General features: G+C 36.8%; 1 protein-coding gene across 1 annotated transcript in view; it reads right to left on the bottom strand.

The window, feature by feature from the left end:
• Positions 1 to 692: 692 nt before the first annotated feature.
• Positions 693 to 18,932, bottom strand: part of LOC140235928 (uncharacterized) — a 44,686-nt gene continuing 26,446 nt past the window's right edge. Inside the window, exons 4-7 of the mRNA XM_072315920.1 lie at positions 6,895 to 6,978; positions 5,235 to 5,313; positions 3,204 to 3,216; positions 693 to 1,663 (exon numbers count right to left, since the gene is read on the bottom strand). Of these exons, the coding sequence (XP_072172021.1) occupies positions 1,366 to 1,663; positions 3,204 to 3,216; positions 5,235 to 5,313; positions 6,895 to 6,978 (474 nt within the window). The 3' untranslated portion in view covers positions 693 to 1,365. The remainder of the gene's footprint in view (positions 1,664 to 3,203; positions 3,217 to 5,234; positions 5,314 to 6,894; positions 6,979 to 18,932) is intronic.

Raw genomic sequence — 18,932 nt, 5'->3', positions numbered from 1 at the left:
AAGAACCGTCTCCTGAAAAATCAGCGAGACTTAGAAAATGTCATAACTTCCTTATTTCGATCACAATTTTACTGCTGAACTCGTAATATTTTACTATTTCTTATTAGACTAACTTACATTTGGACTTGATTTCCCCCCTTTTAAAGTTGCTCCTTTGGTCTTTACATTTACTTACTCAACAACTAAGCCATGAGTGGCAATGGAGTAATGAGTTCTGACTGAACCCTTTAAATCTCTTAGGTAATGCAGAAGGAGTGATGAAAGTGATAGCTGAACATTTTTGAATTCCTCTCATTGAGTAATATACTTTGGCACATCTACACTTTATCAGAGTATTACAAACTCATTCGATGGGCATTTTTCTTTGCCTTCTCTCCTACTTTCAGTAAATAGAATCAAGTGACATAGATTTCATTCTTTGATTCATTTTTCTCAATATTCCTCACCTTTTATTTCTTACATGCTTAGATTTCAATGCTGTCTGATATCTACAAGACATGATATCCATGCTGGCTTGCACTTTGGGAACCTAATCATGCCTCCATTAAAACACAGCATGACTTGTTAAAGGCTACCATACCATGAACCAAACTCTTTTTTTCTTTTCTTTTTTAAATGAACAAAAATATGTGGATATGTCCCCCCCCCCCCCTTAAAAAACAAACAAACAAACAAACCAACAAATACTGCAGTCAGACAAGATGTTAGATGTCCATTTCAAGTTGCTATGCCAGGCAAGCCCTGGCAAAGCTGTTCTGCTACAGCAAACTTCTGTGGAGTACATGAAGAAACTCTGCCACAATGATGAACTATTTCTTGGCAGATACAAGACACCCTGCTCTTATTTGAGACGTTGAGAAAACGAGATAACAGTCTGTTCATGAGAAAATCTAGTCATGTCACTTGTATTGTAAAGAGAATTAATTGTATTAATATCAAATGATGGGACATAAACTATGCCTGTTGTTCACTATCAGTACCTATGCTTTTCATTCATTGCCGATTCTGCCAGAAATACATTTAAACGCCATGAGCAGAAGAATAAAATTGCTCAAATGCACTTGTACCCGTCGAACAAAGCTGTCATTGGCTACTTGAGGTGGGTGTGACTGCAGCGGCAGTACCTGATTGGTTGATATTTCTGGTTCAAGTCACACATGGCACTGTACATCAGTTCAGGCTTTGAATTTTTGACTTTTATGCCTTTTTGGAAAAAAAAACACAGAAAAGCAGAAAGCAAGCTATTTCCTAAATGACTAAATATTGAGACATTGATAAGATACCATGTAAATAGGAAAAAATGGACCATATGCATTTCTTAAAAAAGAGATCTTTTATTGATAAGACAAACTTCTTTTGACGTTGCTATGGTGATCTACTGTGGCCATTTGTTCTGTCTGGACTGCGGGAATGGCTGCGGTGGTGACTGCTACGATCATGTGATCGCGACCGGCGGCGGTGATCTCGCTCCGTGGATCGGTCGCGGCCGTTGGTCCTGCGCGGGGACGGAGAACGACTGTTTTTCCGCGGACTGTACGAAGGGGAGTGGCGGCGACGGCGGTCACGGTCGCGATCTCGGGAACGGGAACGGGAACGAGAACGCGACCGGGATCGGGAGCGCCTCCTGTAGTTGCGTTCCCTGCTGTAGCTTCTACTACGTCGCCTGGTTTAGGAACAAATGCATAACAGAGAAACAAACTGCAATTGTAATGCGTACAGGTACATTTCAGACATGGCTGACTATTAAAGTGAACAAACAATGAACAAACTTAAGAGCTCTACAAACCATAGGCCCACCTAATTCACATTGGGTGGGACTAAAATTTGTCACTCTGGACTCTTGTATGATTCATTTCACGATCATACAGTACAGCAGTGGATGGAGAAATGTACACATCTATGTCGCATTAAAGTTGGGATCAGATTCAAAATATTTGCGTGCTGTTAAATTTGTGAATAGCATCCGACTTGAGAAGTTCGCAAAAAACCAAAACACCACAAAATTCACTGCAAACTGCTTTAAGAGGATGAATGTGCAACGTACTCTGAAGGTTTTATCTGGGGAAGATTTTATCCTGGATTTCATCATGCTTGATCACTGCCAGCAAAATGATTCCTATATACCCCCTTCAAACTTCGTTTGGCGGGGGTATAATAAACCAAGCGATATTCTCTCATCTGCACATACTGTAAACTTATCCATGATACGTCATCCTACACCTCTCGCAAGAGATACAAGGTTTGGGTTTGGAAATAGACCAACTGGACATGAAGTAAAACTGAATAAATAGGATCTGTAACAGTTTCGATAACAAAATAATGATGGTAATGCTTGCATTACACTCTGATAAAATCAGTTACATGAAGAACACTTATGAAGAGTTTGTTTGCAAAAACCGATAAGTCCATATTTGCCAAATGGAGATATTTGCAATTAAAGGTAAAGAAAAATAAAGAGAATAATAAGAAAAAATTTGCTTCTTTTGACCGTAACTTCAAAATGTACCTTTATAATGGATCATTTCAAAGGTATTATTTTGCACTTTATGACAGAGACCGTAATTCAAAATCTTCAAAAATGGACTTATCGGTTTTTGCAAACAAACTCTTCAAGTACTGTAGTATACCACTACTTGATTCTGATTACGAGTTGAATGATTAAAATGGCCATTAATCTATTGACCGATTCGGGTTCGTTGAGGGCAGCAGACATTTTATGGCACTGGGCGCAGCCATGAGCTCAAATTGCGGAGTCTCAGCCGACCCCCCCTGCTCTCCCCCACCCCCCGGGCAACATGTTTATCGTGCACTTGTAACAAAGGTTCGCGCACTAAGCAAGCATTCGCGCACTCAGTACGAGACGCCCATTGGCTAATTTAAAGCAACCATGCATCAGTTTTTCATTCTGCGCGTGTGCTAATGTAGGGAGAGGGGTGGGGGGTGGGAAGGGGGGGTCGGCTGAGACACCGAGTAATGGCGCTGCCCATGCCAAAAATACACACAGCGCGTCACAGAATCGGTCAATACACAGACACAAATGCACAAAATGACAGTTGAGGTTTGTCTATATATGGAACATTCACAGAATTTCTATTCGTCACCAATTTCCCTTGTTCATCCTCAAAGCCTGTCTCTTAATATTTCCTTGTAATTTCTGGGAATTGGTTCCGGTTTGCTTTGGTTTTGATTCAATAAACACTTACCTGTATGTTGAAGCTTTGGTAGAGACGAGAGGAAAGAAAGAGAGAGAGAGAGAAAAAAAAAATATCCGTTACTGATCATATATCAACATTGGGGACACAAAGGCACATCTATGGAATAGTCTAGTTCGCAGACCTCATTTCCTTGAACACTTCCAATTTCCTGTAAGCCCATATGAAGTGAGTGCCAAGCTACATTTTCCATAACACTAAGACTGCCCTACACATTTTAATAGCTATTTTGTGTTTAGAACCAGGAAAACACATACATGTACACATTTAAAACCCTTTCTACAGTGTATGCCAATGAGTCAAATGTACACACATCTCACACACAAACCTATGGAGAGGTAATTAATGTGGCAATCCAGGGTTTAAAGGGATCGTATAGTTTTGGCTGAGACCTAATTTCAGGTTTTTAACATTTTTTGGTGAGAGAAACCTCTTATGAAATGTGAGAGAAACCTCTTATGAAATGTGATAGGGCATATGATTCCATGAGGAATTCAACATTTATTTGATGAAAATTGGTTTTGAAATGCCTGAGATATCCAAAACAGAGCTAGTCTTATAAAGTGTGGGACCCACACTTTATTAAGATCACTTTGTTTTACTTTGTTTTTGGATGTTTCAGTCATTCCAAATCCGATTTTCATCAAATAAACTTTGAATTCCTCTTAAAATGGTATGCTCTGTACTATTTCACAAGTGTTTTCTTGGTATCTCGCAAAAAGTTAAAAGCCCAATTCTCGTCTCCACCAATACTGTACCATCCCTTTAAAGGACAAGTCCACCTTCATATACATAAGGATTGAGAGAATGCAGCAATATTAGTAGAACACGTCAGTGAAAGTTTGAGGAAAATTGGACAATCCGTTCATAAGTTACGAATATTTTAAGTATCTGCGCAATCACTGCTGGAAGAGAAGACTACTACAGTGTATGATGTCACATGCGTACAACGATATCAGGAAAATAAAAAGAGAATTTCACACAACTTTACTTTTTGAATAAGGTGCACATTTCTTCGTCTTGCTACTGACGTATGTTAAGGGTAATATTATTCCCCCTGCCTTCTGAAAGAGGGAAGTCGAGTGTTCTTTTGTTATGCGAGAAAAATGGAAATATGTTCAATTTTCTTTATTCTTTCCTATATCGTTGCACTCATGTGACATCACAAGCTATAGTAGTCTTTTCATCCAGTCATGACTGAGCAGAAACTTCAAAAATTCGTAACTTTTTGACAAATTGTCCGATTTTGCTCAAACTCTCACTGATGTGTTCAACTAATATTGCTGCATTCACTACTGAAATCCACATGTCTATGAAGGTGAACTTGTCCTTTAATGTGATGGACAATCAGGCATACAGTTGTATCACAGATCTGTTTCAAAGCTGATATACAACTGCCTTACAAAATTTAATTTGTGCAAGGACATTGAAAAGAAACTACAAGTACAGTGCATTCCCATTATAACGAACACGGTTACAACGAAGCAAAAATCAAGGCAACAACGTTATACCCTCTGTGTATTTTTATTGATTATTTTAATATTCAGTTATAATGAAATTTCGATATGACAAAAGAGAATTGCCGGTCCGGAGGACTTCGTTATAACAGGAGTCCACTGTATGTATCAATCAGGTTTACAAACAAGTAAAATGTCTATGAAGTCAAAAGACCTATTAAAGGTGCAATGGACAGTGCAAACATAGTCTATGATGTCAACATTTTACAAGTGTTTCAAATAAGTAGTACACTGTACTTAACTTTGACAAGAATGATTCAAATTATAACTGGATATCTTTCTCGAGGGATTTTTGAAGTGAAAAAGTAAAATATTCTTTTTATACAAAGTTGCTTGAATATATGTAACACAATGTTTGATTGCTTTGTTAAACAAATAACTTTTCCCCATGTGTTGTTCGTAAGTTTGAGTGGTGATATAAATAACGAAGAGAGGTTTGCGGCAGCATCAATGGTGTTACCGCAAACCTCTTTTCCTAACTTTTCCCAAATCTTTTGCTTCTTACTTCGGGAGGATCCTCCGCGATCTCGACAATCTCGAGCAAAGTGTCCTCGACGTCCACATCGGTAGCATTCGTCATCGTCCTGTACAAAGAAAACGTCAAAATGTTCTCCAAAAATCAATTACATTTAACTTAAGTGAGAACTCACCCACACTGTACTCAATGGCTGCTTCCACACACACACACACACACACATACACACAAACTCACAAAGCATTTGATCAGTTTGTGTGGTACGAAATTTTGTATTTGAATTACATTTGCTGAGAAAATGCATTCCTTTCTCATAGTCTCTTGAGATTTGGAGGAAATAGAATGGTTTCCTATAGCGAGATACAATGTATTTCTCAACATTTTCAGCGACATGAATAAGGATGACAATTCTATGATACACAGTCTTATACATAGTGTAGTTACACCAAAAGTTAGACAAATATTCAGTAGTCCTTCTTTTAGCAATCGGTGTATTTAGTTGTACTTTCGTGTGTTCATGGTTTTCGACAGGCTTCAGTTTTGTTTATAGACTTGTACATATTCTAAACTAAATGATCTAAATTTTTAAGAGCTATCATTGAAACCCATGCTGCACATGTACAAAAATGTATATTTCAGTTTCTCTCAATACAAGAACTACAGATCAAGGGCCATCATACATGTAGCCTACACCGTACATGTGAAGATAGGAATATAAGCCACATCCAGGCTGTAAACCAGATCATGTGTTCGAAATTTGATCCATCTTGAAGTGGTTGGTTTAGAGACCAAGGGTATTGACACTAAACATTTTGAACTTGTTTCATGATGCCGTATATACTGTAAAAAGTGAAAATTTTAACGAGTAATTTTTTGTGCTCGGTCGGGTAAGACAAATTTTGCATGTTTTTAATTTTGCAGAATCAAGACATTAACGTCTGGAACATACGCAAAGCACAAAAATTTGCGTGCTTTTAAATTGGCGCCAGTGTCTCGTTGCGCGAAATGCGCAAACATTTCAACATAGCAAAAATTTCCACTTATACAGTATTGTATTTGCATTTTGTATATTGTACTTCTCAAGTTTTGTTATCGTTTTGTCTTAGAGACTTAACAATGTGTCTGCCCTTCTGCTAGCACATACCAGTTGATTTCTATCTAAATAAACATCTGATATCATACCAAAAAGTCAATCGTATGGAGTAGTCAAGAAGGGAATGGGGGAGTGGTCAAGGGTGGGATGGGGGAGTGGTCAAGAGTGGAATGGGGGAGTGGTCAAGGGTGGAATGGGGGAGTAGTCAAGGGTGGGATGGGGGAGTGGTCAACAAGGGAATGGGGGAGTGGTCATGGGTGGAAATAATAATAATAATAATAATAATTCACAACATTTATATAGCGCATTATTACAATAAAATGTCTCTAAGTGGTCAAGGGTGGAATGGGGGAGTGGGGGAGTGGCCATGGGTGGAATGGGGAGTGGTCAAGAAAGGAATGGGGAGTGGTCAGGAATGGAATGGGGGAGTGGTCAAGGGTGGAATGGGGGAGTAGTCAATAGTGGAATGGGGGAATGGCCAACGGTGGGATGGGAGAGTGGTCAAGGAACGAATGGGGGAGTAGTCCAAAAAAGAATGGGGAGATGGTCAAGGGAGAAATGGGGGAGTGGTCAGAAGAAGAAAAGGAGAAAACTCACATATCCTCTCTTCGGCCCGCGAGCCCATTCCACTACGATACTCTGCCCACAGATCTCACGGCCGTTCTCGTTCCTGATTGCATCCTACACAAATGAAAAAAACACCATCAACACACACATGTAGATACCCATTTTGTTTGCTTATAATACAAATACAAGACAAAATATTACAAAAGCCAATGACAACAATACACAATGTACAGTGCATGGGTGACTCGTGTACACTTGAAAAGTTTGACTGCACAACAGGGTAGGTGCCCTTTTCAAACATTTTAAAGTCCATCATCAGATTGAGTAAAATAAAACCTTTCCGGTGATACATGTACCTTGCTCGTTGCATTGCCCAACGAGGAATATTCTCTAAGATGTGATCAAAAGTATCCTGTATTGTCTCATTATTTTGTTTTTTGCTTTTTCAAAGCAGGTTTAATCATAATCTCAAATTTACAAGAACGGAGTTAACTTATTTTGCAATCAAACCCCTAGCTTAATGTAGTGTCCACAGTCAAACATGTTCCAGTGGCATAATAACAGTCACAAAGACCCCCTGTACAAAAAGCCTACAAATAAAACAGCTTTCTATGGCAAGAACTACAGACACTTACTGTATCTCAAACAACTGTACAGATAAATCCACTTTTCAAGCTAACTGTCTGCTAAGGCACTTACATTTAATTCCCTTCAGACAGCAATTAACATGAAGCGCTGTAGGGGTCATGAGTTCTCTTCACAATAGCGAGTTTCACATACCACACTTTGCACAGTCTAAGATAATCTAACACAGCATCAAACTCAGTATGACTGTGTGTTCATGGAGCTCTATACTCAATGCATACTGGTTTATTGTCAACAGACACTATATTATAAAACGGGATAGTATACAATGTAGTTTTGGTTGAGACCTAACTTCAGGTTTTTGACTTTTTTGGGTGAGATAATGAGAAACCTCTCATGAAATATGATAGAGCATGTAATTCCAAGAGGAAATCAACATTTGCTTGATAAAAATTGGCTTTAAAATGGCTGAAATACCCAATATAGAGCAATCCTAATAAAAGGTGGGACCCATCTTTTATTACGATCTCTTTGTTTTACTTTGTTTTGGGATATCTCAGCCATTGGAAAACCAATTTTCATCAAATAAACATTGAATTCCTCTTAGAATGGTATGCTCCGTGCTACTTCAAAAGTGTTTTCTTGATATCACGCAAAAAGTTAAAAGCCCAACCCTCATCTTCACCGCTACTATGCCATCCCTACAACTTCAATAGACAAATCCATGTAATAAAATGAACGAAGTCATGTGAAACAGAGAAAAGATAGAAGCTGTGAGTGGGAATACTAGACCCTGCACTAATCTCAATCCCTTCCTAATGCTCTCTTTCATTATACCATCTTCCTTTTCATCTTGTCTGCATTCCTCGTAATTCACGCTCACTCCAGTGGTGATGCAAAACAAAACTGAAGAGTTTAAAGAATTTTTCAGACAGAACGCTATAAAAACTTTTACGATCAGCTGACAGAAGAGGTTGGAACACGACTACAGTTTCCTACAGCCCACAGCTCTGCCCTACAGACACACACAGTAAACAGCAGAGAATAGGGTAAAAACATATCCATACTCGTGTATTCCTTTTTAACACTGTAGATCATTCCTATCAATTATAAGGCTTGCACAAAGACTACCTCACATAGCAATAACAAAGTTCTTCATGCAAACTTGCTCCAAACTTTTGAAACACAATGTCGAGGTAGACAGAATACATTGTACAAGGTATCTTGTTATTTTATATGTGTACATTATGTCCTAGGAGGTACAATGTATGTGTATTATCCATTAATTTCGATACTGTACAGATTATTACTAGAATCATTGGTGGCAAATGTGTATGGTTGTTAGAAGAAACGGTCAAAAATAAAAATATCTTGGCATTCTTTGAACAAGGAAGTTGTATGGGTACCACTGGGCAAGAACTTTGTTTTTTTGGTTTATGACAGATACATGTCCATCACTCCATGCAATCGCTGTAATTGATAAACTGTATACGCCATATATTTAGCGAGTCTAAATTTATGGGAATCGGGACTTCCTGACAATTTCGCTAGTGGCTAAATTTGCAATCATGAAGCACAACACTGAATGGGGAAACTGATATGTGCACGTCACATTCATATCGGGATCGGAGTCAATATTTTCGCGTGTCTGTAATTTCGCGAATAGCATCCACCTCGCGCAATTCGCAAAAATAAAAACCTCGCAAAATATTGGGCATATACAGTACATCTCTGGCCCTTGAAATTCACTACCAACATATACAATGTACCTCGTACGCTGGCCTCTTAGGAAAAAAAATGTGGTGCTAAGCAGTGAAAACAGATTCATACTTCATAAAATAATATTCCTTGTCACACATTCAGCACCTACATGTATATAATCTTTCAGTTTATTGGAGATACAATGTGTACATGTACAAGATGTACAACTGTTAGTAGTCAAAGGTTTCAGTTCACTTTTTTCAGTTTTATTTGAAGTACAGCTTCCCAATATTTTGCGAAATCACTTCACGCTCTGGAGTTTCGGATGGAAAATAATGTTTGAACATCATAACTGTCCAGGGTAAAAAAAAAAAAAAAAATAGTACAATTGTACATATGCCCCTTGAACACTCCACAGGGTGGATGTGGCACAGGAAGAATGGATTTCAGAGCTTCTGCACCAAACTGGTTATTGTAACCTCATCTTTCATTTTCAAACTCTTGAAATGGTTTGTAATGATCTTTTATTTCTGATCAATTTTCTCTATCAATAGAGGAGCAATAACAAAGACATGTAAAAAAATATATTGCAAATTATTAATTCAGCAAGAACAGCACATATACATGTACAATGTATAATCAAGGAGGTTTAATACATTGGAGTTCCAACTGGCTGCAATTATTCAAACAGTTGTCAGATTTCTATTGATGTACGAAAGAATTCCACAGGTGCACTTGTGCCTTTGAAGATCGATGTTCCAAGCCACCGTCTTGCTGAGCAATCTGAAGATTCATTTTGAAGTTATCATAATGTTGGCCATATTAATCTGCTCATTTATTTATTAAATGAAATGAAATTTTACGTCATGATAAAGCATGTAAAACAAAAGTCAATTCCATCCAGAAATTTGCGCAACAGTGTAAATCAGAGCTGTATCATGTAAAAATGTTTAAAACTGTACCATCCTGGAAAACTGCTTTTATCACTTTTCCGCTTAATTTCCACAAATGAAACTACATGTAGTATGGAATAATCTTCAAGTATAATTCTTTATTGATAGATATATCAGATTAGTGTCCGGGTATGCCCAGTCAAGTAATTTTCATCTTTATTTCAGCATTTTTTGCTCAATTTCTATTCGCGCATCCTCGTGTCTGTACCACCTACCTTTTATAAGAAGGGATAGCGAAAAGTAATTACCATCACAAAGATATAACTTCCTTTGAAAGTGCCTGGTGATTATGCAATGAGACACGAGTCAATTGTCTTCCTATCTGAGCGGCAGATCCAGTTTGCCACATGCTTCAAATATTTTTGAGCGGCGGCTTCAAACATCTAGCAAAGGAAAGACAGTTGTGACTCCATTCTCTAAAACCTCCTTGGTATGATAGTGTACAGAATTACATGCCATGTCTTGAAAGTACAGAGTAATTGTTATTGTCAAACACAAACAAATCACAGTTTAATTAAACTGACATAAGAACAATGAATAATAGTGGATAATATGAATGAATAGATGGTTTAAGATTTGGTATAAAGTGGAAATTCAAATACAGTGTTATCACTAATTCTTCCATAGAACTATATTTAAAAGAAAAATGACTATTAAATACTGACTTGATTAAAGTGTAGACCCATGAATGTGAAGAACATAATTTGTTCTTCAAAAATTCAAGAAGTGTAAAAAGAAATTGTCATCACTTTAATGTACCTGATATGAATGTACATATGAACACAAGCGACAGACTTACCACTGTGTTCAGGAAAAACTACAACTATATCAAATTATATTATGAACCATCACACTGCTACAACTCTACCTCTTTTTCTTTTTCTTTTGGGCATTTTTGTGCCATTGTATCAACTTTCACTGCTCTGCTTGTTACATTTCACTGCATTCATCACAGTTAATGAAATGGAGAGTGGTTTTCACAAAAATGTAGGTACAACAAATGGCTAAAGGTATTATTTCATAGTATCTCTATAAGAAAATCACACTGCTACAACTTTATCCTTTTCTCTTTTCTCTTTTCTGGTCTGTGCCATTGCAGTAAACTGTATAGAGCTGTTTTGCTTGTTAGGTTTTATTGTATGTGTATTCACCACAGTTACAATAAAATGAAGAGCAGTTTTCACTTTAAAGGTATTGTTTACAATTTGCAGATGAAACAAAAACCCAGCTTTAGTGCTTCAAAATAGTTCTAAAATGTGAGTTAGGGATAGAAACAACCATTGTAAAAATTTTAATCAGGATAATCAATGTTAAGTATTGCTAAATATACAAAATGTGAACAATAGTTATAATAAAATTGTTTCTAGACTAAACCGTCTACAGTTACGGTTTAATAAGAAAAACAGTGATATCTCCACATATTTTAGGTTTTATTGCAAAATTTTTATATGAGAGCATGTTTTGTGATACAACTGACCTACACATATGCACCAAAAGTGATAACTCGAAAATTTTTAAAATCACTGCACCCAAAGGTAAACTGTATCTTTAAAGGGGATGGCTAGTAACCGATCAGTGGGAATCAGTGGGAATGCTGAGGGATGATTGTTCCAATCCTTGTGGGATTCATTTAAGAGTACATTATATATCTACTGTTGTGTGAAAATTATTTGCTTCAGAACGGTCTCATATTCAAGTAATGTGCAGATTAATGCCCAGTCACTGACCAGGGACGCTTACCTGGAAACATTAAACTGCACATTACTTGAATATGAGACCATTCTGAAGCAAATAATTTTCACACAAGAATAGATATATAATGCACTCTTAAATGAATCCCACAAGGATTGGAACAATCACCCCTCAGCATTCCCACTGATTCCCACTGATCAGTTACTAGCCTTCCCCTTTAAAAAAAAGAAGTGTGGGCACGACAGATGGGTAAAGGTAGAAGTATTAGAGTGCTTGAAAGTAAGAATTAAGGATAGCAGAATTAACAACAGCAGAAGACCCATTTTTCAATGATGGAAGAAATGTTCATTTGAGTGAAAAACACGTCGACGAGTACATGAGCATAACCCTACACAAAGAATGAAAATGTAAGCTCAGTATGTTAGTCTTCTCTCAGCTGTTTCATTAAATTATCAGAAAAGGACAATGCACTACAAAGCTCAATGATGAATGTTGCATGGACAATTTGAACAGTAAGTCCCCAAGGGGGAACCTTACAACAAGTACAGTAAGAAAATATACTGCACATTTCATACCCATCTGGGACCAAACTGGCATTCACTATGTGGAAGTTAAAAAGAATGCATGGTGCTTTTGTAGGCTAAAAGACTAATTTTTGATAATTACATACTGGTTATTAATTGGGAAGAAGCTCAGAGTCATGCAAGGACTAACAAGGAGCATCCAATATTTTGCATTTAATGTGAATTTGCAAGCTAAAGAGTACAGGTACATGACATGAAAATTGACAAGTACTTGGCATCAAAATATTCAAACTTTGTGGCTTTACTCACTCCTTCAAAAAGTATACAACAATCAAAAATAAAATTTTGGAAGGTTCTAGCAGATTTTGTACAGATGCATCACATACAAAAATTTAAAATTGAGGCACATACTTTTTGATAATCGTCAATTTGATATGGGAAGAGAGATCAAGGCAGAGTCACACTAGACAGCGCCCTCGCATGGTAGAACTGGCTTGTCTCGCTTAGTCAACGTGATTTAAATTTCAGGCTCGCAAGCTTCAATCGGAAGCATCGTTTCAAGACGTCAGCCCAAAGCGGTCAAGACGTAAAGCGGGTAGAGTAATAGGTTCACCAAAGGCAAGACCGAGAAAAGAGCGGGTAAACAAGATTGAAATCAAACAGTCATCTCTTTCAGTGCATAAATCTACAAGAAACAAAACAAACACCACTGTGAAAGTGTGGGACTAAAGGGAACTAAACTAGAATGTTTGTGACTTGACGTGAGACTAGGAGTGATTGTCGGAGCATTTTCCAGAGTGCTGACATGCATAAGACCTTGAGTGGTCTAGCTAGGAAGCTCTCATTTTAACTGTTCACAGCAACCTTTTTAAAGCCTGAAAATGCACCAAAGGCATTTCGGGATCTTTTCTTTTGTCTTTAAGTCTGGAATATGCTGTATTGAATGCATTTTGACTTTCATAAAATCTTGACTATTGTCATAATTTCATTGTAAAATCTCACCAGACATGGCCAAAAAAGGTCAGAAATTACAGTCCTTGTTGTATTAACCTTTCAATTGTTCTTTTTTCCACCTATTCAAATAACAAAATGAAACTTGGTTGTCACTAACTACAATCCAACTTTTGGAGATTTGCAAATATTTTTTCTTCAAAGTAAAACTCCATACACGTAGTTTCTCTTCAGCAAAGTGTCTTCAAGTTATGGCAAGGAGAGCATGATCGTACAAACAATCTAAATTGCGTGTGAAAAATCACTACAGTAAACCCATGCACATACACAAATACAGCGTACATTGTAAAAAAGAGAGAGAAATACTGCTGTACATTCAAATGATAAACATAGAGAAATATTGCTAATTGTACAAAGCATGCTAAATTCCTTTTCACCTTTTCGAGATTTAAACTTGATAAAGAAAATAAAACATACATAACATGAAAGCTCTGCTATGGCCACCAAATAAAATTCCGTGTAGTCAAACCTACACTGTACCCCCTACACACAGTATACCTCACTAATTTCTCAGTTGGCTTCCAGTGCAAATCAACAATGCTTGTACACTCACTTCCCCTCAAAAAGGGAAAAAGTGTGCAGTAACCATGGTTACGTCGCTGCCATGCAAACCCTCCGCACGTGTAGCACAATTTCCGAAGAAACAATACTGAATAATGTACACCAGCAGCTTGTAGTGAAAGTTATATCGAGGTTGTATTCTTCCACATCAATGGCTTTATTAGGAGACCGGAGTTATCTCGTCAAATCTAATGAGCATCACTACAAGTTGACTCGCATCCTCAATAAAACCAATTTCACTATGACGGCCAAATAGTCTTGGACATTGCTTATTACATTCTTCTCCAAAGTCATCAGGGCCAGAAATATTTTCTATAATCAAGCAAACCAACAAAAATCACAGTTTTGCCTTATTTTGACAGATTAACCATGTTTGCATTAGATGTACACAAAAAAAAATCAACCACGAAATGAACATTTGTTCTTTTAAAGAGCTCCCGCATCAAGAACAAGTGCCTGTCAAACTTATCATAATTTATGATTGAATGAATTCAGGTTCTCACTTCTTCACAACTGTTTAAGGAAAAAAAAACATTTGGAGGCAAACATTCCACTTTCAAGCCAAACTCCAAACTGAATGTAGGCCCCTATCGGATCAAGCTGATAGTATTCACTCTTTCTACATATAACTTTACACTGTACTCCGTTTTCTCCTCAATTTTTGGGACATCAAATCTTAATTCTTCAGATTCACTCATGTTTAAAAAAATAAGAAATAAAATAAAATACATCATTTGACGCATGACTTTTGTTCATAGCATTCAAAATTTGCTTGCCTACAATCATTTTCTAGCCAACAATACATTCATGAAATTGGTAACTATATTGGTAGAGGTGAGAATTGGGCTTTTAATTTTTTGCGAGATATCAAGTTCAGCCGTTTGTAAAATAGTACAGAGCGTACCTTTCTAAGAGGAATTCAAAGTTTATTTGATGAAAATCGGTTTGGAATGACTGAAATATCCAAAAACAAAGTAAAACAAAGCGATCGTAATGAAAGGTGGGTCCCACACTTAATTAGATTCGATCTGTTTTTGGTATCTCAGCCATTTCAAAACCAATTTTCATCAAATAAATGTTGAATTCGTTTTGGAATTACATGCTCTTTCATATTTCATAAGAGGTTTCTCGTAATCTCACCCCAAAATGTTAGAAACCCCGAGTTTAGGTCTCAACCAAAATTATACGATCCCTTTGAACGCACTATGCACTGAATGCCAGTGGCAATTCACGAAAATGTTATGCCTCGAGAAAGGCTGTTGGCTCCAGTTCACGAAAATTTCATGCCGTTAATATATCTTGCTTTAATACAGTAATTGAACACTTTGTAGAGTGAGGATCCATGTAGTGTGAAGGCTAGCCTGCCCTGGATATTCACTGTATTCAAGAATCTCCATAACAAAACGGTGTACAACCTTAACACTGCTCTAGATGTACAAGTGTAATTACACAAACAGTCTTTCAACAGTCAAGAAATCTGGACTGGAATCTACTGTAACTGATGAGCATACATTTCAATGCATATACATGTATTTGCCTACAGCCGTTATTCTTGGTTTTTCGGATTGTATACACTGTACCCTAGTGGGCATCAAATCTATTGGGCCACCCATGAATCCCCCACATACACGTAGGTCTTTTTAGAAATACACACTTTCTTGTGTGACAGATGCACTAGGGTCATTTCACGTTAAGTGTACACTTTTTTTCTCACGGAGGGTCAAAAATGAAAGTTGTTGTTCGGGGAAAAAACATACAGATTCTAAAACCTTAAGGTATATTCCATCTATATCTAAAATTAAAGAGCGTCAAGTCCATGTTTACATCTTTAAATAGTTTCCTAAAACATAGTCACAAAAACAGGCGTCTGGAGAGGACATTTTGTTTAACAAGAAACACATCAGCTTTATCAAGCCTGTAACTGCTACAAAAATGGTTCTCTGTGTATCTATATGTATCTGTATTACTGATCCAATGTCAATGTACTCATTTAATCTTCAGTCTAGCCATATTTTGCCACAAAACTGATGTATCATGTGGCAAACTGAGATATGGAGGGGTAAATTGTATTTAGTGACATAAAAAAATTATAATTTTTCTTCGTATATAACTTCAAATTTGATGCACAGTGTTTTATTTAAGTCTAAATTATTTGTTGTTGTGTATAATGATTAAGTAATTGCAAGAGCCAATCAGCTGTGAGCTTATAAACCTTAGTATATTCAGGGGTGTTGGAGAGGACAATTATTTAACAACAACCTCTACAATTATGAACACCAACTATATGAGCTAATATGTGAATCTATACGATGCATCAATCAGTTTTAACATTTCTGCATAAATACTCCAGATGTTATTGCAATGCTCAAGAGCCAAATCACATTAAACAGTAAAAAACTTCAGAGTGGACACCCAAGTACAGCTCCAATTACTTATAAGAAAATATTGCCTGAAAATTTTGAAGTTAACGCACAATAACATGTTTATTAAGCAATGTTTTACTATAAAAGGAATGCTGTTGTTGTTCATTGATACATCATTGTTAATATTGTGGTCTTATTATCTACCCAATGGGAACTCTCAAAGAATGAATAACTGATAAGTTCTGGGGAGGACATTTTGTTTAACACTAAAATTTGGAAGCAAGACTGCTGAAAGACCATGAAACTTGTTTGATCTCTCTATGGTCTTTCAGTGCACTTCTCTGAGGTCTTTCACAATTCCTGATTGATCTGTCAGGGGTCTTTGTGGTCTCCAAAACTTCTTGAAATGGTTCAAAGCAGTCTTTTAGTAGTCATTCACGAAAATGGTCTGCTGGTAATCTGTCAGGGATCTCTCAATTAAATTGCAAAGGTGTTATTATTGTCTCTCCATGATCTTGTGACAGTCTCTCTTTTCTTTTCTTTTTTTTTTTTGTTTTGTTGTTGAGATCATTGAAAGACTGCTGAGAGATCATTGAGAAATCATTGGAAGACCAGTGAAAGTCCATAGAAACCAGTGATAGACATGCATGGAGATTGCGAAAAGATCTTTTTTGAATCCAAGATCCCTTAAAGACTGTTTAAAGACTGTTGTAGGACTAGTGTAACTTCCGCAAGACAACAAATATCATCATAAACATAACTGCACTGCAATATTCCGATTCATATTACAGGGATTTGTTATCTTGTTCTTTCACAATTCTTGCTGTAGTCTCAGTCTTTCTATTAGAATTCTCTCCGTGGTCTGCGGCAGTGCTTTAGATATCTTGATTGATCTTTCAAAGATCTCTGGCACTGTAAGAGATCTCTCAATAGTCTTATTGGTCTTGATAAACTTTTAGCTGTCTGCAAGATCGGAGCAGGGATCTTGCTGGAAAAGTTGTTTTTGGTCTTTTGATGGTCTTGCAGGGGTTTCAGGAACCACTCCAAAGAGACAGCAAATTTCACTGATCCTGAAGCATTACTGAAACAGCTTGGCAATTTTCAGTCTTTCAATGGTCTTTCAATGGTTTCCATTCTGTGGAACAGGGGCTAATGGCAGTCTTGACTTTTGATTTTCATGTAAAGTTATTATTAGGCAAGACAAATCTGGCTTTGCTTTTTCTGCTGTTGTTTAAAACTCAGTCAATACATTTCAGAACTAATGCTGGTAGCATAGTTAGCATCCAAGAATATTAACCCATTGAAAACAAACATGAAACACTAGACTGGGTAGCCTGTAATAAGAGGTTATACTCATTAGAGTTCTCTGTCAAATCACAAATGAAAAAGACAAATTCGAAGCTGAGATTTTCAAATTTCACAAATGTAACAGAATGCTTTAAACCATTGTGTACATGATATTGTGAATTAGAATGTTTCAAGTGATATGACACTTTAAACAACAAATTTTGAATGACACACATGGTGTGCAATTGATGGACCAAGAAATTCATGCCACGGGGAATCACCATGTACTTGCATAATTATATATACCTGCACATAAAGGCCTTTAAGAGAAAGGAAAGGAAATCAAACCGAAGGTGCAAATCAGGAAAGCATGGGAAGCAGGGGTAGCATGGGTAGCAGGGTAGCATGGAGGAGAGCCATCAAGGAAATACATACTGTCTCATCCTACAATAACACTGGTAGAAAATGGTCTTTAAATGATGAATACCCCATCAATTTGTTGCAAAACTCTCTTAAGGGAGCATACTTCTAAGTGGAGTGCAGCATATTAAAAAAAAAAAATGAATAGGCCAACTTACTTTGTACACAACATGAAAATGGGGAGTGAAACAGTGATGTATAGTGTTCCGGATTCGATTACCTGCACAAAAATCATTTATCTCTTGATTAAAGTGACCAAATTGTAAATGCAATCATGTGTTAAAATATGTGTCCTCTCCAGAACAACATGAAGGCATGCAGCATATTGTTTTCCAGGCTAGTAAATAATTGCCATGATCAGTAGATTTTGTCAGTTACACAGTTACAAACAGTATCACATTAATTTTTCTTGACTATCAAAATATGGTGTGAGAGTATTGCCGCCACTGACTTCCGATATTGCTCAATTACATAGATGAACTAATGAAAATCAATTCTAGAATAAAATTCTAGCAGTTGAAATGTTAGTTTATGATTTCTGTTACAGTATGCAACAACAGACCATTATTTTCTTACATAAAAGAAGGAGTTTTACTGTTAAAATTTTTGTTTCTGTACATTGTTAAAAGATGAACTACCTTTGTTCTGGAGAGGACATGCTGTTTAACGCTGCATTAATGTAAGATACTGACCATCTATAAGAATTTAGAAAGAAAATCATATTTCATTATGTTGAACTGAAGTACACAATTATTTCTATAGGCCTACCACAATAATAGATATCAAAATCCTTAGTGCTTCAAAAAATGAAAAATGTACCTGTTCTGGAGAGGACACACTTTTACCGGAAAAATCATACATCAAAATAACCAAGCAGTAAAATAAATCCAACACATTATGTTCATTGATGTGTCATATGTTTTCACTTACAAACATTCTGAAGATTAAATCAGCAGCATTTTGGCACATCT

This window comes from Diadema setosum, chromosome 12 (assembly GCF_964275005.1).
Source record: "Diadema setosum chromosome 12, eeDiaSeto1, whole genome shotgun sequence".
NCBI classification, from domain to species: Eukaryota; Metazoa; Echinodermata; class Echinoidea; order Diadematoida; family Diadematidae; genus Diadema; species Diadema setosum.
The sequence above is the reverse complement of the archived record's forward strand: the minus strand, read 5'-3'. Positions and strand labels throughout refer to the sequence as shown.